General features: G+C 46.1%; 1 protein-coding gene and 1 long non-coding RNA gene across 2 annotated transcripts; both read left to right on the forward strand.

Moving 5' to 3' along the window:
- Positions 1–308: 308 nt before the first annotated feature.
- Positions 309–14,919, forward strand: LOC144098770 (uncharacterized). Its single transcript, XR_013307239.1, has 3 exons — positions 309–445; positions 6,533–6,843; positions 14,843–14,919. It is a non-coding gene; the product is annotated as an uncharacterized LOC144098770 (long non-coding RNA).
- Positions 14,920–16,519: 1,600 nt separating this feature from the next.
- On the forward strand, positions 16,520–21,006 carry LOC144098776 (uncharacterized). Its single transcript, XM_077631644.1, has 3 exons — positions 16,520–16,965; positions 18,567–18,727; positions 20,900–21,006. The coding sequence occupies exons 1-3, from the start codon at positions 16,694–16,696 to the stop codon at positions 20,944–20,946; spliced, it is 480 nt and encodes a 159-aa protein (XP_077487770.1). The 5' UTR covers positions 16,520–16,693; the 3' UTR covers positions 20,947–21,006.
- Positions 21,007–21,282: the final 276 nt, after the last annotated feature.

Below are 21,282 nucleotides of genomic sequence, written 5' to 3' on the forward strand. Positions count from 1 at the left end.
TGTCGTCAATTCTTTATTCACACATCAACACATCACCACTTCCTTGACCGTCCTCATCCAATTCACCTCATCGGTCAACAGTTTTCACAAAACCTAAAAACCTAAATTCACTGTTTACGCAGAATGTTACCATCCTGTACTGCTGAGTAAGATTTGAATCAGCACGAGTGCTTGTTTATTTGCGTTTACGAACTCTAATTCATTGTGCCTTTTCGTTTACCTAATATTCTTGCTCACATATTGCCGGCAGCAGCCAATAACTGAGTCCTCGAACCCGTTTCCAGTGGAGCAAGACATCGGCTGGGGCCCCATGCATCGTCACCTGTGTGGTGCAGACTCCGCAGGCAAAGGCCCCGGCTGCCATCGCTTCGTCATGGCGGCCGAGTTCCTGCACCTAGGAGGGTGTCCGGGAGCGGTGGTGCTGCTGCCCCTGCCAGCCGCATTCGTAAGTGGCGTCTCACAGCCGCATGCGCAGTACGTCCTCCCGCGCCGTTGTTCAGCTGACAACGCAACCGCACATGCCATTCTTGACGGTACACCATGAGCGTTTTTGTGGCGCAAGGTATTATGCAAGTCATGGTGAAAATTGTTGGTATCCGCAGCTCAACAAATCACAAAGGTAACGTGTGCCAGGTAAATATTTTTCGGTGGCTAGTTTTTTACATCCACCTAGCGATATGAGGTGAACGTTGATATGCACGAAGCAGCAGTTCTTAAATGCGTTATTAGGCCACATAAACGAGACAAATTTACTTTGCGAAGCCTCAGTGCATTTATAGCCGCATTACTGGGTCCCTGCTGCTAATTAATAAGCAGTCACTTTCGGCGCAACGGTGTTCTTTGAGGGGTTAGCATATGTAGCAAAGACAACATATTGCAAGGCTTCGTGTCTACAAACCTATTCTGATTACCATGTCAGTATCCGAGATTGCGATGCGCGTCATATTTTGCGGCTTATCAGGAGCTCACTTTACCACTAAAGCATGTAGCATAGCATGAAGCACTAATGCTAAAGTGGTCATCCTTCTTATTTGCGGCGTTGTATTTGTGTTTATCTTAAGCTCCTGCATTCCCAAACAGTATCCCATTTCACCTCGTGTGTATAGTGTACTTAAACACATTACCTGTCGATAGCAAAATAGAGTTGAGGTTTATGTGCAGTTAATTCGGACAGTCGTTCAAGAACATAGGTAATAAGGAATATGTAATCTAGAGCAAAGCGAGGAGTGCAAAGGAAGAACTTCAAGGGTTACTGGACGCTCGCAAACAACGTAGTTTTATTTCTGAGTCTTTCAGGGGAGCACGAAAAAAGACCTCGCCACGTGGCCCGAATGAAAGACAGGTAGCGAATCCGGCTTCTCGCTGTTTCCAGTCGCACTTTGTCCAGAGCATCCAGCCTTATTCGATGGCTACCACATCATGCCCAGAATAACTCTTGCGTGTATTGTGGCAGGTACCTCATGGCCTCTGAGCAACTGTTACGTACAACGCACCACTGAGGAAATGTTGGTGTACACCCTAAAGCGCTGATGACGGAGTTTTTTAAGGCGACAGCCTTAGGGCCATCATGGTAGACACGATTTGTGCGTTATCTGAAATTGTACGTTCCACCTATCAATCAAATAAAACGAAAGATGAATAAACGTCGACGGAGACGGGACAGGAGCCCATAATGGGCAGAACCTAACGGATTAGGAATCAATCGCCTTAACTATTCGGCGACTTAGTCCGACGGAAAGAGGATGTTTAGAAGGCATTGGTCGTAACTTAAAACAGGATATAGCGAACACATCAGATATAACAAAGGTATAGTAGGTTGTAACGTGAAACTGAAATTGCCTCGAGAAGCATGAGGTGATCGTATTGAGCTTAAGAGCTTACCAGGACAACGGAAATTCTTTCGTTTCGATGGATGGAAGTTGACTTAAGTGCTCTTCAAATTTGTTTCTTCTTAATGTCCCAAATTCGAATCGGGTGGGGAGAAAATTTTGAATGGAAATTTTTCGCCAATAATTGAATATATTACTTCTGCACAAATATAAACATGACCATAAAAAAGCCACCAGATCAGATTTTACTTAGATGAAAAGTTGGGTCGAGTGTCCTACTCATCTGCAAAGAACTCACACTAGATACTCTATCCAAGCCGAGTGTCGCCAACGAAGAGGTCACGAAAACAGAATTGATAAGAGTCGCGGAACACTCATCTGCGTCGCCAATTCTTCAGAATACTTGACTGATCATTCTAAAGTTTCATTACGGCTGCAAGAATTGCATGCAACGGCCACGTAGAGTACTGGAAAAAACAGCGGCAAGATGCAAAGCAGCGAACCTGCTCGCACACTGAAGGATACTTTCGTTCCACTTGTGCAGAAAATGCAGTATTCAAGAATGTAAGTAGAGAAACCTCTTGCGTTGAGGCATTAGGGTGGAGTGTAACTGAAGGAGCAGCGGGCATTTTCGAAGGTGTTTCACTCTGGCAGCAGCTGCACCTCAGTGTCTCATTTAGTATGAACCCAAACGGGCTTCCGAAATTCCTGATGAAAAGTGTGCTGCGTTGAACGCTATTTCTAAGTGACTATGGCCGGGGTCCCTCCGGTTGATTCACAACCCTCATTCACGTTTTCTTTCATTTGCTGACTGCGTCTTGCTGAGTTCTGCGAGTCCTCATGCTTCGCGGACATACCCTGCGGCAGTTTAGATTTTCTAATTTGGTATTTTTTCGATATTGGTGAATTGCTGAAGTTTAGCAGCAGTGTTGCAATTTATAAAATCAAATAACGCATATGCGATATCTTCATTCCTTTCGGGGCCTAGCAGCGCTCTGCGAGCGCTTAGGTGCCGTTGTTTTTGCAGAGGCAGAGAATTTTGCAAAGAAACTAAGGTGACCGATGAGTTCAGCTGCAAACCTCAGACCGATATCATTCCCTCCCTGTATGGGAAAGGTAATGAAGAGAATGGTGCTCGCGATGCTCAGTCAGCTAGAGTGACATCTATAACTCTTCCGTCACCTGCCCCTACACTCAATTGCTTCCGCAAGCACGTGTGGTGCCGTGATGTGGCTGCACGATTATACAAAAAGGCACAAGCAGCCCCAGCGCTCTCCAGCTACATACTACTGTGGGTGTGGCCATCAATGGGTTTTCGACAATATCTCCCACAGCGCAATAATAACCAACTTTCAGCAAAGCATTACAGGAGCCCGACTATACAACGAATACAAAACGTACTCTCCAATCGGTTACTAAGGGCCATTTTCCCTGATAATCAGCCCTCACCAACAGTGCCCATCATATGGGCCACAAAAAGACGCTTGATTATAACCGCCCGTTGTTAAGCGAGTTGCTTAAATGTGTCTCCGCCTTTGCACAGCTACAACACGCCATCTATCCGGGCGACATCACGATCTGCTGTGTCCATGGTAACCGAGTATGTCAAGCAATTACCGTCCTCTAAGGCTTCGACATCATTCACGCCCATGCTGCTAGCGGGAGGCTCAAATGCTAACTATGAAAATTGGACTACACACTTCTTTTCAACCACAAAGGGAAGGTGTTTAAAGTGGAGATGTGGAGCGCTGTCTAAATAATTTGAAAATGGATAACCTTCCTGGTCCACGTAAGGCACATGTTTGAATCCTTGATTTCATCTAAGAGGAGAACCAGAAAAGCATGACATAGACATCAATAATCCATATAAAAGAAATACCCATCTTCCTTCCACATGCTTAAATGCCGTGCCCACACCAGCATGGACTCAATGAACACGACCTACACAACGTTGTCGAACCTACCGTGTTCTCGCGAGTCATGCATCGTCCCATACCACCACCTACCTAAAAACTCATCAGTTGACACAGCCATCCTGAAATGCTCCCGCCCTGAGCTAGGTGGCCAGTTATATGCATATAATTATAACTACCTTATTCAACAGACAGCGTCGCACAACACATTAGAGAAGACTTCCGCTCATTATGTAGCTGTGCACCACCGCTTGACCACCTCCGGTGCCATACCAGGACATGTCATACTAGGAGAATTTGGAAGAAGTACGTGCCACCTCCCATCTATCCCTTATTTTTGACCACCGTGGGACTATCAACAACCCGTTAATAATCCAGCCTTTACGCCAAAACATGTAACTGGAGAGGGACTGGGCACATTGAGACCCCATGCCATGACACTTACCACACAGAAGCAATTTTAGCCGACTCCTCCGGTACAAAAGCTGTGTAGGCAACCGCCATCATAAAGTCCATTATCACATCGGAATTTCAGATCCGGCCTCATTTGACATTCACAAGGACAAGGTCGGTTCTAGCTGGTACTCCTAAACTAGAAGAACAGCGGCTGTGAACAAGACGAGGGGCAAAAAGGGCGTGAAGCCGGAACGATACTGCGCGATCACAGTACTTTTCGGTGATCGCGCAGAATCGCACCGGCTTCCATGCTCTTTTTGTAAAACTTGTGTGTGCCTTTGCTTATAAACTAAACTTCACTTTTTGTTGAGCAGATATGTCTGTCCTTACTTTCGTTCATTGTCTACTTCCCAGGGCTGTTCTTCTAGGTACTCATTTGAAACACAAGCAAACGCAGTGGTGGTACTTTACCCTAAACACAATAACACCATCTAAGTCGGCATGGCCAGCGAGAACGCCCTCCATTAGTTCACCACCTACATGCTTCCTGCACATATCCTGTGCGGCTAAACTCCTAACTTCTCCCCACAAATCCTGCACGTTTATCTGGGATCAGTAGCCGTTCACCAGGGAAGAAAAGAAACGAACGGGCACATGTCCTCGACAGAGACATGCATCCGTGCAACCCTTCCCTTGGCCGCATGATTACAGCCCCAAGGATGTGCAGGCTCCAACCTAGATCCCTGCCCACAAAGTACCCAATTCTTTGCAGACCTTGGTCGCACCTCCTGCATCACACCGTCCAATGGAATGGCCTCTGCTAGCCGCCCATATCACCCACGTGTTGGGCGATATGGGCTCCGACTCTCCTACTGGACACGGCCTGTACCAGGATGGGGAATTTGATATTTTCTCTCTGTCTCTGCTGAAACGGTATACCTATAGCCAGGTGTCAAAATTGTTCGGCACAAAGCATTCTGTTTTGCGTGGGACAGTCATTTCCTCATTTCCATTCTGCTGGTGCAGTTTCCGTGTACTGTGTCTTACTCCTCCAGAAATTATGGGAAATCAGTGTGAGTAGGGCAACGAGGTCGTCAGTTTTGAGAATTCTGATGTCCGCCCGTTACAATTCTCCAAACGTCCATACACCTTTGCAAAGAGTTTAAAGGTATATGGATTGAGCTTCCCGTTGTACCGCGTACAAAAAATAAATCCCTCCATTGACATGGCCCTGACATGAAGCTGCGTTTTCCAACTATGGCATAACTGCAGTTCGGATCAGCCCCCATCCTCACCCACTATACCTTCCTTGTTCCTCCTCCCAAGTGCTGACTAGCAGGCCAGGGATTTACCTTGAAAGCCCACTTTGCATGGTTTCATAGAAATGAGCCTATTTTTTGCCTATCCGAGCTTGAACATATCATTGATGATGATGATGTCCTCAGGATGAATGAAGTACTCCCTTCTTCCTCTTCTTGATGTTTCTCAGCCCGCATTTTTTCTCCTTTACTCACCATTTTCTGGAGCTCCCACTGGAACCGCTGTTTTCTTTCGAGGTTTTTTTTGTTTTCGCATGCATTTTAGTTTTTTCTAGGGCTCACGTGATTGGCATTCGAAATTCTGCCACATGTTACAGTGCGCCCAAACAGAACACCATGGATGTCATGGACGCCGATGTTAAACGGTTTAGGTGTCAAATGTATTCCTGCATCGAATTAACTGCATGCTCAGGGAGCTCTAAAATTAGAGGTGCCCCTGAAAAGTCTTAGGTGCAGGATACCTCCCGTAAACTTTAACCTGCATAGATCTGGATGCTCTCCCTCAGGGAGTGCCCCTTCAGCAATAAACCTCAAACGATGGATCATTTCTTCCTGTCCTGTCGCTGTTGCGCCTCCGTCCGAAAACTTTTCCTGGAAATTCGTTTTAAAACTTGTCTGTTTAAATTTGCCCTCGTTTGTGCTACACAGATGGGATTCAGAGGCGGGATAGTTCTCTTCGCTGTCCAGAAGTTCATAACTGCCTCTGAAACGATTCCTGCCACATCTAACGATTCCGCGCCATCCACTTGCACATATTATTGTTCGAAATTATCTACTTTCCTTAATTATATTCTTATTTTTTATTATTTTACATCATGCCGTCTATTGTTTATCCTGACGCTTTAATGTGTGCCCACTTCCAATGGTGAGTATGTGCCATTTTCCAAAGAACGAACAACAACAACATTAGTAAATTGTGGCTCGAGCTGTGCGACGCATCGAACGCAGGCAATATTTTATTTAGAACTATTTCTTCATAGGGCGTCGCAGAGCTATGTGCGTCCAACCCGGGGCGTCCAAACAAGTTCGCTGTTCAGTTCCATCAGACTTGTACCGACTCCACCTCGCGATGCAGGATGATCTTGGACAAGGAGCAGACTGATGCCGTGAGCGCTGCCGGAAAGTCGCAACCTGCGTCACGCGGTCATCTGGGTATCCAGCGGTCGCCGAGCTCGCCAATCGCTTCGTCGCCTACATCCCACGTCCCATCAGTACCGTCGGAGGAGGAGCCGCTAATGATTACCACCACTCCCGCTGTCGAGGCCAAGGGGCGCTTAACCTTTGAGACGCGCCTGATAAGGAATGCACCCAGCCGGGCACAACCTAAAGCTCTCCCACCCGCAACCGGCAGGGTGAATTGGTTTCGTGCTCTGGCTGAATCCTCCTGTAAGTAGTTTTTTCGAAACTTCTATTTAAGTCATTGATATGATTTAGGCACCTGTTCATAAGGCTCAGCGTGTGTGCATGTGTGACCGGCGGCAGTTCAGGAGAAGCCAGCTGAAAATCCTTTGCGAGCAGCATTCGTGATGAAAGAAAAACTGTTTTCACCTTTTCTGTTCTCGAAGCAGCTTCTCGTATTCCGTAAGCTGTTGCAGGACAGGTGACACTGGCATTGCATGACATGCGTGAAGCGTAAAAGCCAGAAGCTTGCTGTCAGGTCTGCCGAGCAGCTGCTGATTTCAGCGGCCTTCCTGTCTTCAAAAAGTGCAGGAACACCCATAATAAACGCATATGAATAAAATTTACTGCGCGCTTACCGGTGTCTTAATGTGAATTTAAGCTACACCTCAGGTAAAGGAAAATGAAAGTGCCGTATATTAACTCTGGGTACGGATGCCTTTCGACGTGAGTGCTGGAGGTGCCAGGAGCAGTTATCAGTACCGTGGTACGGAGATAATGGTGGGAGCTGTGTGGGGTGTAGAGTAGGGGTGCGTCACGCACATTTGGCACGTCACCGATGGTCGCACAAGAACCCCTTACAAGGTGGGCGTACGTTCGACGGGACAGATACAGTGAAAAAGAGGAAAAAGGGGCTGAGGGGAGAAAAGGAGGCCACGGCTGTGATCACTGTTTTTGAACCAATTTGTGATCAGCAGTCTGGCCAATATGCGTGGTGATTTGCAATGACGTCATGCGTGTCGTCAGGCCACTCTGGTGTTTGGAGTCGAAAATGTCGCCGCATAAAGAAAACATGGCGTTAACAAATGACGCTGTGAAAAATAAAACGAATTTTGAACTTTTCATTTTGGAGCAAAGATGCTATAACCTTGAAGGCGTGAAAAATGGCGAAACAATAAATCCTGTTTCCAGCGCAGATAAAACACAGGTGGAGGGAAAGTATACACAACGAACGATGGATCTCAACTGGAATTTTATGGCAAGGAAAGTGGGCATTTTTTACACATTATGCGGCGCTGGTGATACCTAGCGCGCGAATACGTTTGAGGACCAGGATGATTATCATTCAAAAATAAAAAACAAACAAAGGCTTACGTTTCCGACAACTCACGCTCATTCTTTCATATCTTGGGGTATTCTTTCTTTATTTTAAGTGGCTGACGCTTCAGAAATGTTCGCCTTCAGCTAACCTACCTTCAATTCCGGACTATAGTCCGCGCACTATATACGTGTCTCAAAGCTGAAATTTTACGTCATGAGGACGATCCAAGTGCGTGGAATATGCATGATTTTATTGTTTCTGTTCGTTTGTCAGAGCAGGAGACGTCTACCCGTTCTTAAAAAAATAAAAAGGCCTTCTGTGGACGCCCACGGCTTGTTATATTGCTAATTACCATATAGCGAAATCAGTTAAATCAGTTTTGTTTTCAGCGAAATTAAGAAAAGCGACTTCAACGTGTCCTAGGACTGAAATTTGTGCTGTCTAATTATACGCACACATTTACTTCTTGACAATAAAATGCTTTCTTACCCACTGCATACCGCTTGCAGACAATCTGAACGAATTTAAGCCGAAATTTGTCCCGGCAGACTAAACACGGGGCGCGGAAAAGCAGGACAGGACGCAAAAGCAAGCAGGACGCAAAAGCAGGACGGCTGATGTGTTTGTCTTTTTCATTGTAAACACAGAAGGCCTCAAAACTTTTCCGGGTTTTTGCGTGCCGAACTTGCACAATACGCGTGTTCGGTTTAAAAATGCCTTGCAAGCAGGCTCATGCGTAGAATGGAGAATGTGGTCGGCTGAATGATCTCTACCATTTAGGAAAACAACTGCCCGGTGGTGCTCCTGCCGGCGTTTATTGATAAAGCATGCAGTCTGCCGATGTAACTTTTGCAACAGGCCAGAAGAACGTTGTACAGCGCGCCTGCCTCACAGTAGACAACTGTCTTGGTGTGCCTAATTTTGCAAGCTGGACTTCTTCTGGTGTCATTAAGTAGGCGGCACATGCGCTCCAACTTTTCCGGGGCCAAAAAACAACACGGACACCGCCCTTCTCGCCCACCTTTTTGAGCGGTGTAACACAAGATGCCACAACCACAGGTCGTTGCAGCAAACGTGCGTTTTATCACTACATGCGACGTCTGCCAGACTACACCTCACGAACCTGGATTTCTTTGGGCAATCGGCATTATTGGTGGAAAGCAAGATTCGAGAGGTAAGGTCTTGTTAGCGGCACACGCAGGCAGAAAACGCACCCTCGCAGCAAAGACCTTTATTATTGCCCTACTGGCGTCAGGTGTCACACACCCTCAGGGAGATCATTATATCTAGTAAGCCAGGAGTGGAACGTTTCAGTGCTCTCGGGCTGCGACAGTGCCTCGCTCAGCACAGGCGTACGTCAATGCGACAGTGCACGCAGAACAAGGCCGATCACGTTGAGGACAAGTAGATATTCCCCGCTATCTTTCGATGCCCTCCTCCCCTCTGCCTACTTCTATTTATACCCGCCTTGTTTGAGAACCTGCAAAAGGAAGTGCCAAACTGCTCTCGCATAAATATATTCGGCGCTTCCTGCCCTCCTCGAGCTCCCGGTTCCGCAGTGGGCGTAGCTGCCGGTTAATGGACAAAGACACCGAAGTCGCACACAAACGCAGATCAGTCGGCATAAGTGAGTACGAGCGCGAAACGTCTCCTCCATACGCTTTCCTCGATAAAACGTGAAGACTGCTTGCTTCCTGGCGTTTTGTTAGTATTATCGGCCTCAAAGCGTGGTTTGTAGAAGTACATCTTTAGAATAAGCGCAGCCATTCTAGAATTTCTCATGCATCATTTGATGCTTCTCTATTGAGACAGCCGCTGGGATCTTAAGCATTTCAGCAATGCTTGTAAATAGGTGAAAAAAGTCTTAAGTGGACATTTATTCTGAGTACGCTGCCATCACGTCGGGCTCTGTGAAGAAAGTTTTTTTCTTGGGACGGATCGGGTTGTGCCCGTAATGCAATCCCGACGTCTTTATACGCACAAGGCGACGATTTCGGCGTGATTATCGGTTTGGTTCTTTCCTCCTGTTAGAATGAGCTGGTTAGCAGCTATAATTCCTTCTCTGTTGCCAAAGCACTGGCAATTTATAGCACAGCCTGCAGATGCTGAAGCACGGCTCGACCCGAAAGTGCCTCCACGGGCCTTGATAGGACAGCCGTCTTTGTGTTGGAGAGTGTTGCCAGGCGAGTAATATTTCCCGGAGTTGAATGCCTCTCAGGCGAATTTACCAGAGATACTCGTATCATAAATTCGCGAATATTTATAAGTGTTTTAAACACAGCATATCCGTAATTGCTAAAGCAAATAACACTTTTACAGGTGAGCTAAGAACTGCTTGCGCACATCAGTTAATACGGACTTGACTGATGATTAAGCAAAGCAAGTGTGTGCCCATCTGTCGAGCTTGCCTCCCAGCAATTGTTCCTTACTTTAGCTACACTGTTATACTTGTTCATTACAAAATTCACCTTTTAAGGAAAACAATTATATATATATATATATATATATATATATATATATATATATATATATATATATATATATATATATATATATATATATATATATATATAGTGCTCTTAAGGCTCAGCTATGTGCTGTTGTAATTTTGACAGCGCATGACAACAAAATTAAGGCGAATTAGGGATACTCTAAATAAAGAATTATCAATTACCACACGTTTTTTTTTACTCAAATATTTCACCTCATCGACGAGAAGTTGTCATAATTACCCAATTTTGTGGGCACGCGCGTTTCTAGCAAGCCATACTGCTGAGCCACTTTTAATGCAAGTGTATTTTTTCTCTTTAAGAACCGACATGCATCATTCATCTTTGTTTGGCTGAGTTTCTCTGCACATGCATTCTCTCGTGCAGCCAACGAAACAGCTCTTGCGTCTGATTTCCAGTGGCGCATGACATCGCTTTGCGCTCAAGTCATGGTCACCTTTTTGGCGGCGACTCCTCAAGCGGCAACTAAGACTGCCACTGCCTTCGACATGAGGGCCGGGTAGTAATAGTTATTAGGGAATCTGGATGCGGCGCTGCTGCTGCCGCTACCAGCATATTCCGTAAGCGGCGTCTCACAGACAGCGGCACACTGCTCCTCGTTGCGGCATGCCGAAAGGTCGAGGGCAAAACTCGCCACGACGAGCTCGCTCCCAGACTCTTTCACATGATGCCATTGCAATCACAGAGAAGCGTGATTTAAAAATATTTGCGAAGAACGGTGCGTCTGTGTTGTCGAAACCTGTTTTCCAAGAACTTAAAAATATCTGGTCACACTGTCGCACTTTCAGCACTATTGATGCGAACAACTCACCCGAAAAGTAATGGGATTTTGAAGGGAAGCTGGCTCCTCGCAGCTGAGTATCTGTTACCGACCGCAAAAAAACTCTAAAATGTTTTATCGAACATAAAAACGTACGACACCTCAATTACATTATAAAGTAAACCCATAATAAGATGTTTGAGCTGTGAATTCGCCAATGCATTTGCTGCCAATGGAACCCCGCTCGCGCCGCACCGACTGATGTCGCCAGCATGTGAAATAGCCGCAGTGTTAAGCGTCGCAACGACAGAGCGACGGGCCCGTATATTTCTGCGCGCTTGCGAAAAGGGCTTTAGGCGAGTATATCCGCAGCTTCGGGGGCCGTATAGATGACATGATTGAGAGAGAGAGAGCGAGGGCCTCACACATAATATACAAAGTGTTCCGCTGGCAAACATCTGCGCAGTATATCAGGGTGGCTGCTTGCAGAATACAGAGGATTTGGGCACTGGCATAACGAGCAGTGTGCCAGTGGTCGAGGGCAAGTAGTGACTGCAGATCGGGACCATGACGGGACAAAATAAGAACAAAAAGTGCTACGGTACATTTGGAAGGTACCTAAAGATCAAGAATCGCAGGATAATGCCGCAAATACACCACTCTGGTGCAGGAAAACGCAGCGAGCTACGGAATGGATAACAAAACAGGCTATGTTGTGTGACAGAGAGGTAGCGGGGTGAGTTAGGGAACATACTGAGTTAATGATACAATAGCTCATATCAAAAATAGAAGTGGGCACACCTAGGACGTGTATTATGGAGAGCACGAAAAAAACTCGACTTTCCACTAGGGTGGCTGAGTTTATTTCCATTGAATGCAGTCGTAGCTGGTTCTGGGAACACCACGTGAACAGGTGAGGTAAGCAAGCTTGCAGGTATTGTGTGGCCACGGTTGACGCAAGTCAGATTTAGAAATTTATGGGATCGACCATTTTCCAGCAGAGGTCTAGTCAAGTTACCGATGATGACGTTGCTACCGTGGCTGTTGGAATATTGTGAGCTTTCTGCTGGGGTACCGGCGGGAACATAAATGCCCAGTTATTTTTATGGCTTCTCTTATGCCGTTCATTTTCACTGAAGCCTCGTGGTGCAATTGAAAAAAGCACGAGGCATAATTGAAAGGAATCAATGCAGCTACGAGCCCCACAATAAATAAATTCCGCTCAATGAGGTGGAAATTGACCTCATACACCAATTTCATTCCCTCACTGCAATGCATGGAGGGTGTTTGCTTACTCTGGAAGAATGGTAGTCTTGTGAAAATAATCATTCGAACAATAAGCACACATTTCATAATCTCTGCCATTAAAGACGAAACACGCGTTCCTGTCTTACTGGAAGGGCTTAATGAAATGAGGCACGTGCACCAGCCGGTGTCAGTGTAGCGCTTCCGGTTGCACATTTCTTCATCCTGGTAGCACTTAAACACCCCTGCACTTTTTACAGTGTGTGCACAGATGTATTTTTCATCTTTAGGAGTACGATCACGTGTAGTGTATAGTCAGACTCAACTAGCACGTCCGTGGCGTTACACGATCTCTGGCTCCGCCAGGAACAGTTCTCAAGCAGTTTTTTAGTAGGATTTTAAGTTCGGAATTTCATTGCTGCCTTTGTTTTATATTTCACATACAAGGTATTCTGTTGTGTTTCAGATGATAATTAAAGAACAGCTGCCTTTAAAGGCACGCTGTGCATGTTTTGGGGCAGAATACAGTCGGCGAATAGAGCTTCCAAATTCTTGGTCTCCGGAGTGCAACCAAACAGAAAAATATTGTGTTCGAGGTGAATGTTTCATCCTGCCTCATGGTTGTATCGAGGGTAATAATGCCGATCCTGGTGTCCATGCACCAGCAATTCTTAAAATACGCTACTAGGCCATACTAACGGGCACGAAATGTACGTCGAAGCTTCATTTTGTTTGTAGCTGCAAGACGGGATCCATCATGTTTTTTAATGTTCATTAACTCAAGGCTTGGTGCAACAGTGCTGTAGGAAGAATATCGGTATTAAAAAAGAACCATATTTAGCAAGGCTTTGTAGCTGCAAAGCTGTTCTGCTAACCTTCGCAGTATCGGCTGTGAAGATGCACGTTATGCGAAACTGAATGTCAGGCTTTCTCTTTTTCCACTAAAAAACTTAGAGATGCGGACGCAGAAGCCTACGGTCGTCGTTGTTACTTACTGGTACATAATATATTCTATTCCTAAACAGTATCTCATTTCCTCCTGCTCGTGGAGTCACCCTGCAGATACTGGCAGTCGACAGCAACTTCGAGGACCGTGAGCGTTCAGGCTTATGATGCGTTCTTTCGGGCAGTCTCCAAAATATATGCGCACGAGGGCGTATGAGCTCGATACTGAAATGAAAGATTGAACGAAAGACGTTCAAAGGACACCTATGAATTAAAACATGTGTTTGTTTTGATTCTCTCTAAAAGCTCGCGAGTAGGCTCTCTCTGTTTCCAGTCGCGCCTTGTGGAGAGCATTATGCAGTGGTGCCAAACCATACTCGTAAAAAATATTCGTCCACAGTGGCAGGTATCATCATGATCTCTGAGGTGGCGATACGTGCAACACTCGTGTATAAAGCAACAAAAGAGGCGCCCAGAGGTCGTCACGTCTGCCCCACAGCGGACGTTTATCAAGCAGCGGATATCTCGTGCCCCGCGCGATGGTGTACTTGTATTTTCGAAATCATCCGTTGCTCAATACGTCAAGCGTAGCGTACAGACGAGTAGGATTATAAGGATACTAAAGTGAAAGTGATGTTGACGTTATTGGATAAACTACCGTATAGTTTTCAAAAAATGCTGCATTGGTGGAAGAAGGAGGTTCATTAGACAGAAATGTGGAAGCACTCGTGACGCCATACCCTGCCGTTTCGGAAACAAAGTGCAATGCACTAAGGCGTTTTTACCAAGCGGATCAGTGTGGGTCGGCAACTCCACTAATTACGTACAAGCCGTGCTCATAGAGTCCAGAGCGTTCCCGGCATGTTGAGTTTGAATACACGCGTTGTTAAATTTCTCAAACAAATTTTATTCAGTAAATGCGTCTTTTTTGCTTCCGTACAAAGTTCACCAAAAAACGCCACAACATCTGTTTGTTACTAAAAAAAAGTTCGATGAAGTTCTCCTAAGTGCTGCTTTATGAACGACGAATCCATGGAATCTCCTTTACGTATGCTGAAAGTACACAGCAACGGTCCACTGAAAAGAGAAGGCATACTAGGTGCGAAACAATTACCAGCGTCGCATTTTCTTTTTGAAGAGCTGTTTCGTTTTTCTGAATGTCCAACACTGCATCAAGCGTAAATAACGACATTATGCAAAGAAGGAAACATGGGCTGCTAGACCAGCGATTGCTTCGTTCCATGTAGACGAAAGTTTTTCCGGGGTCGCATTACGGTGTATAGTGCCAGTGATGGAACGATCGGCATGTTGGTGCCTCACTCCGACCGGAATTATACCACATCGTCTCGCTTTGCATAACACTGCGGAGGCCTCAGAGGGCTCTGGGGAAAAGTATGCCACGTTCAATACGATTTCCTAGTGAATCCTGTCTGGATGTCCTTTTTGTATTCACCGCCCTCATTCATGCTTTTCTCTCCTGTGCAGACTGCTCAATCAGAAGTTTGTGGATCCGATGACGAAGTTCCACGTGCGCTATGCCTCCACGGAGAGACCTGTCCGAGTTTTGTGTTATATTTTGTCTGTTCTTGAGAGCGGTTGTAAAATATTGTATTTTATTAAATGAAAAGAACACACTAGCAGTCTTTTCATTCCTTTCATAGGCTCGCAGCATTTTTAAGCACTAACCTGTCGTTACCATCAAAGGCATTTTTCATCCATAAGATGGAGGTGAAACTAGCGTTTTAAGCATTCTGTGTACCAAATTTTGACCCCACCGACATTTATTGGCTCATGGTTAGCTGTTAACTCGCGTGTCGACTATCACCAAACGCAGTAAATGGAGCGCTGTCGCTGGGTTAGACCAGTCAAGGAAAAAACGTGTCAGCTCATGAGCCTCCTCAACGCACTGTGGGGCTACCACCACCTAACCTCTCCTAGAACAGGCTATGTCTTTCCTACAGTGCATTTAAAATAAAGCACCTAAGGCAATGCATGTTAACACGACAGCGTCGTTTTTCAGCGTTTCCAGCTAAGCGCACAAAAAACCAGATCCTGAAACAGCCGTTGCCAACACGGACGGGTATTTGCTCTGGTCTGATGAGTGCGCCAGCATGTGGTGACGCGCCGCGGAATGCAATCCGGGGCATCAGCGCGCCTACCGTCACCAATTATACACATCATCTTTGCCCCTACCTCCCTGTTGACTAGCAGCCTTCGTAGTGGCAATTAAGGCACCCCTGAGTGCCTTTCACTGCAAAGGTACCTCTTTTCCTGCCTCTCCATGATGACGATGAGGATGATGATGATGACGGTGATTTCCTCAGGCTTAATGGCACATACCCAGGGTGGGGGATTGGCCAGTGTGCACTGCGGAAACGAACGCACTAATGAACAATGCGTGGAGTTTTTGGATTATTTTTTTGTCTTAGACTTAACTTTGTACAAAAAGTGCAGAAAAAACGTAAAAAAACAGTCAATCCTAATTCTAGTAGCGGCATCTGCCTAATTTATTTATATAGTTGTGAATTTAATTGCACACCGGAGTCAGGCCATATCCCATGGCGCTTGCCCCGTAGGAGAGGAGAATCTGAAGAGATACAGCAAGCTTGTAGTCGAGCCAGGAAATCCCCTCCTTTTTCTTGTACTACTCACACTTAATCTTCCTGCCAGATAGCCTGGATGCCTACGCCGGAGATGTGGAATCAACGGTTAGAGAGGAGCGGCTGAGGGCTTCGCGACATATTATACAGCGCCTTTTCTCTGCTTTCCTTCTTTTCTTCACTGGAGCTCCCGTGAAAAACCGTGTTGTAGCCTCTGAAGCAATTCCACATACCCACTGTAGGGGATTGGCAACTTTGAAGCACATCCATGCAGAAGAAAAATCATTATTTCCAAGTTTTCTTCGTCGTTTGTCAAGGTCTTAATCTTCCCTCCGGAATCCCACGTCGATAACATTCGAACTTCTCAATCTTTCAGCGTCTCCATAAAAAAATCACGACAAAAGCGTGCCGATGTTCCCGATAGCAGGCGTCAAATGACTACATGCATTGAAATAAAATCTTAGCTCGGTGACCTCCGTAATATGGGCGTGATAACCGTCTTTTTCTTGGCCGATCGAAGTCGAACGAGATGAAGGACAAAAAAAACCGTCTCGACGTCTTCGATCCTCTCTTGTCTGCCGCTCGAGCCGCGCGAGAGATAGAACGCACGCCATCTTTTTTTCGAACCGTTGTTCGATGATGCGTCGCAGAGCTATGTGCGTCCACCCAAGCTCTCCTGACCGGCCCACTGCTCAGCTCCATCCACCTCGTTCCGGTCTCCACCTTGCGATGCAGGATGATCTTGGACAAGGAGCTAAATGTTGCGTTGAGGGCCGCCGGAACATCGCAACCCGCGTCAGGCGGCCAGTGGGAGAGCCACCAGCCGCAGACGTCGCCGAGCTCTTCGGGGACTCGGTCCGGCGCGTCGCCATTGCCTTCGGAGAAAGAGGCGCTGACGACTACCACCACCACGACTACCGCAAGGGACGCTTGGGCTCCGAGAAGCGCGTGTGCGGGAATGCAGACTGCCGGGCGCAGCTGTCAGCCGTCCCCCCAGCGACAGGCATGGTGAGCTTGCTTCTGAGCCCCGCTGGTTTGCTTTGGTGCTGTGTTCGAATTCTCCTGTCAGGTGCTTGTCCGAACCTGGGAAGAGTGCGAGGAAGTCTCCAGATACTCACACATTAAGTTATGATGTTACTTGCCCGCCAAGAGCTCAGCGTGCTCACACAAGATGCAGCTATCGGTCATCGGACACAGATTGCGAATACCATGGAAAGCTGTAAACCTGCACGAGTCCAAAACTACTCGCGAATACGTTCCCCCGTAAATATATATGAAGACCTCTTGTTCCACCATGTGATTCAATGACGGCTTGTATGGGCGCCTGCAGCAGGCGCCAAAATTTGTTTCATTAATGGGTGAGTCAAAGCAAGGTTTCAGAATGCTCGTTGGTAAAGTGTGGTATACGGAACTTTATCTTTACGACAAGCGCAGCAATTTCACCGTTTCTGATGTCGCAATTTAATGCTGCTCAATTACTGAGAACTGCTGGGCTTCACCTATCAACCGGCTGAGAAAAGTTGAAAGTGGTCATTTATCTATGCCGAATGAGATTTGTGAAAACAGCAAATTGACTGCCTGTAGCAAGGAGTAAATTCTGTGGACAGTTGTTTGCACCTTTCATAGACGCGCCGGTAGCGGGAGTGCCCCCGCTTTCCACATCGTCGGCATCCCTGAATAGTTGTTTTATCTAGAAAGGAACCTAGTGCTGCCCATACTGCAATCCTGACACCTCCACAAACGAGGCTACGATTTCCGCGTGGTTATCAATGATGGTTCTTCAGTACACTTACGATTGGCTGATTAGCCACTGTAATCTGGTCTCCTTCGCCAAAGCACCGCGAATCCGTGCCATAACGAATAGAGACCGAAGAACGGCACCATGTCGAAAGGCCACCGCGCACCCATAAGACTGCAACCTTGGTCTTGTGAAGTGCTGTCACATGCGTAACAATTCTCCGAAGATTAATACGTGTTAGACGAATTAAGTGTGGTAGGGCGGCGAACTGAGATCATTAAATTCGGGCACAGTTTTGAGAGCTCTAAGGTAAATTCCCCGTAATTGCTAAAGAAAATAAACTTTCAGAGATGAACTAATGACGTAAAAGTCTTGTGCACATCACTTAAAATGCATTTGAATGGAGATTAGGAAATACGAGTGTACGATCAGTTTTACCTCGAAGCAAAGTGTTTAATCCTTACATTTGGAGTTGGTGGTGAGATAGACCGCATAATACTAAATATTTCTCATTTTATTTTCACTGATAATGATTATAAATGTGCCATTGTTATTTTTACAGCATTTGTATAACACAACCGATGCCAATTAGAGATGTCGTCAATTCTTTAATCACACATCATCACTTCCTTCACCTTCCTCATCCAATTCACCTCATCGGTCAACAGTTTTCACAAAACCAAAAAACCTAAATTCACTGCTTACGCAGAATTTTACCATCCTGTACTGCTCAGTAAGATTTGAATCAGCACGAGTGCTTGTTTATTTGCGTTTACGAACTCTAATTCATTGTGCCTTTTCGTTTACCTAATATTCTTGCTCACATATTGCCGGCTGCAGCCAATAACTGAGTCCTCGAACCCGTTTCCAGTGAAGCAAGACATTGGCTGGGGCCCCATGCATCGTCACCTGTGTGGTGCAGACTCCGCCGGCAAAGGCCCCGGCTGCCATCGCTTCGTCATGGCGGCCGAGTTCCTGCACCTAGGAGGGTGTCCGGGAGCGGTGGTGCTGCTGCCCCTGCCAGCCGCATCCGTAAGTGGCGTCTCACAGCCGCATGCGCAGTACGTCCTCCCGCGCAGTTGTTCAGCTGGCAACGCAACCGCAAATGCCATTCTTGACGGTACACCATGAGCGTTTACGTGGCGCATGTTGGTACCCGCCGTTCAACAAATCACAAAGATAATGCGTGCCAGGTAAATATTTTTTGGTGGCTAGTTTTTTTTACATCGACCTAACGATATGAGGTGAACGTTTATATGCAAAAAGCAGCGGTTCTTAAATGCGTTATTATTCCGCATAAACGATACAAATTTACTTTGCGAAGCTTCAGTGCATTTATAGCCACATTACTGGGTCCCTGCTGCTAATTATTAAGCAGTCACTTTCGGCGCAACGGTGTTCTTTGAGGGGTATGCATATGTAGTACTAACAACATAATGCTGGGCTTTGTGTCTACAAACCCTGTCCTGATTACCATGTCAGTATCCGAGATTGCGATGCGCGTTATATTTTGCGGCTTCTCAGGAGCTCACTTTACCACTAAAGCATATAGCATAGCATGAAGCACTAAAGCTAAAGTGGTCGTCCTTCTTATTTACGGCGCACTATTTGTGTTTTTCTTATGCTACTGCATTCCCAAACACTATCCCATTTCGCCTCGTCTGTATAGTGTACCTAAAGCCATTACCTGTCGATAGCAACATAGAGTTGAGGCTTATGTGCAGTTCATTCGGACAGTCGTCCAAGAACATGGGTAATAAGGCATATGTAATCTAGAGCAAAGCGAATAGTGCAAAGGCTGAACTTCAATGTTTAGTGGATTCTCGAAAACAGCGTAGTTTTATTTCTGAGTTTTTCAGGGAAGCACGAAAGCAGACCTCGCCACGTCGCCTGAATGAAAGACAGGTATCTAATCCGGCTTCTCGCTGTTTCCAGTCGATATTTGTCCAGAGCATCCTGCCTTATTCTATGGCTACCACATCATACGCAGAATAATTGTGTCTTGTATTGTGGCAGGTACCTCAAGGCCTCTGGGCAGCTGTTACGGACAACACAGCCCTGAGGCTAGGAAACGCTGGTGTTTACTCTAAAGCGGTGATCACGGAGTTTTTTAAGGCGACAGGCTTAGGGCCATCATGGTGGACAGGATTTGTGCGTCCTCAGAATTTGTATGTTCCACCTGTCAATCAAATAAATTGAAAGATGAAAAAACGTCGACGGGGATGGGACACGAGCCCACAATAAGCAGAACATAACGGATTAGTAATCAATCGTATTAACAACTCGGTCACTTACTCCGACGGAAAGAGGATGTTTTAGAAGGCATTGGTCGTAACTTAAGTCCGGATATAGCGAACACATCAAATATAACAAAGGCATAGTAGGTCGTAATTTGAAACCGAAACTAATTCGAGAACCGCGAGGGGATTGTGTTGAGTTTAAGAGCTCAACAGGACAACGGAAAGGCTTTCGCTTTGATGCATGCAAGTTGACTTAAGTGCTCTTCAATTTGTTTTCTTCTTGACGTCCCAAATTCGAATCGGGTGGCGAGAATGTTTTTAAATGGAACTTTTTCGCCAATAATTGAGTATATTTCTGCTGGAAAAATATAAACATGGCCATAAAAAGCACCAGATCAGATTTTACTGAGATTAAAAGTTGGGTGGAGTGTCCTACTCATCTGCAAAGAACTCACGCTAGATACTGTGTCCAAGCAGAATGTCGCCAACGACTAGGCCACGAAAACAAAATTGATAAGAGTCGCGGAACACTCATCTGCATCGCCAATTCTGGATATTTGACTGTTCTATCTAAACTTTCATGACGGCTGCAAGAATTTCATGCAACGGCCACGCAGAGTACTGAAAAAAACAGCGGGAAGTTGCAAAGCAGCGAACCTGCTTGCATACTGAAGAATACTTTTGTTCCACTTGTGCAGAACATGCAGTATTCAAGAATGAGAGTGGAGAGACCTCTTGTGTTGAGGCATTAGGGAGAAGTGTAACTGAAGTAGCAACGGGCTTTTTCGAGGGTGTTTCACTCGGACGGCAGCTATACCTCAGTGTCTCATTTAGTATGATCCCAAGCGTGATTCCGAAATTCCTGACGAAAAGTGTGCTGTGTTGAACGCTATTTCTAAGTTACTATGTTCGGGGTCCCTCCTGTTGATTCACAACCCTCAATCACGTTTTCTCTCATTTGCAGACTGCGTCCTGCTGAGTTCTGCAAGTCCTCATGCTTCGCGGACATAGCCGGCGGCAGTTTAGATTTTATACTTTCATATTTTTTCGATATTGGTGAATTGGTTAAGATTAGCAGCACTGTTGTAATTTATTAAATCAAATAACGCGTATGCGGTCTCTTCATTCCTTTCGCGGCCTAGCAGCGCTCTGTGAGCGTAATGTGCCGTTGTTTTTGCAGAGGCAGAGAATTTTGCAAGGAAACTAAGTAGACCGATGAGTTCAGCTGCAAACCTCCGACCGATAACACTCCCTGTATGGGAAAGGTTATGGAGAGAATGGTGCTACCAGTGCTCACTCAGCTAGGGTGACATTTATAACTCTTCCGTCACCGGCCCCTACACTCAA

This window comes from Amblyomma americanum, chromosome 1, assembly GCF_052857255.1.
Source record: "Amblyomma americanum isolate KBUSLIRL-KWMA chromosome 1, ASM5285725v1, whole genome shotgun sequence".
Classification (NCBI taxonomy): domain Eukaryota; kingdom Metazoa; phylum Arthropoda; class Arachnida; order Ixodida; family Ixodidae; genus Amblyomma; species Amblyomma americanum.

What these genes read in the sequence shown, in the direction of transcription:
- LOC144098776 (XM_077631644.1), top strand. Translation starts at nt 16,694, where the DNA reads ATGATCTTGGACAAGGAGCTAAATGTTGCGTTGAGGGCCGCCGGAACA. An exon ending in TCCCCCCAGCGACAGGCATG is followed by an intron (nt 16,966 to 18,566) that starts GTGAGCTTGCTT and finishes ACCCGTTTCCAG; the next exon opens with TGAAGCAAGACATTGGCTGG. An exon ending in TGCCCCTGCCAGCCGCATCC is followed by an intron (nt 18,728 to 20,899) that starts GTAAGTGGCGTC and finishes TCTCATTTGCAG; the next exon opens with ACTGCGTCCTGCTGAGTTCT.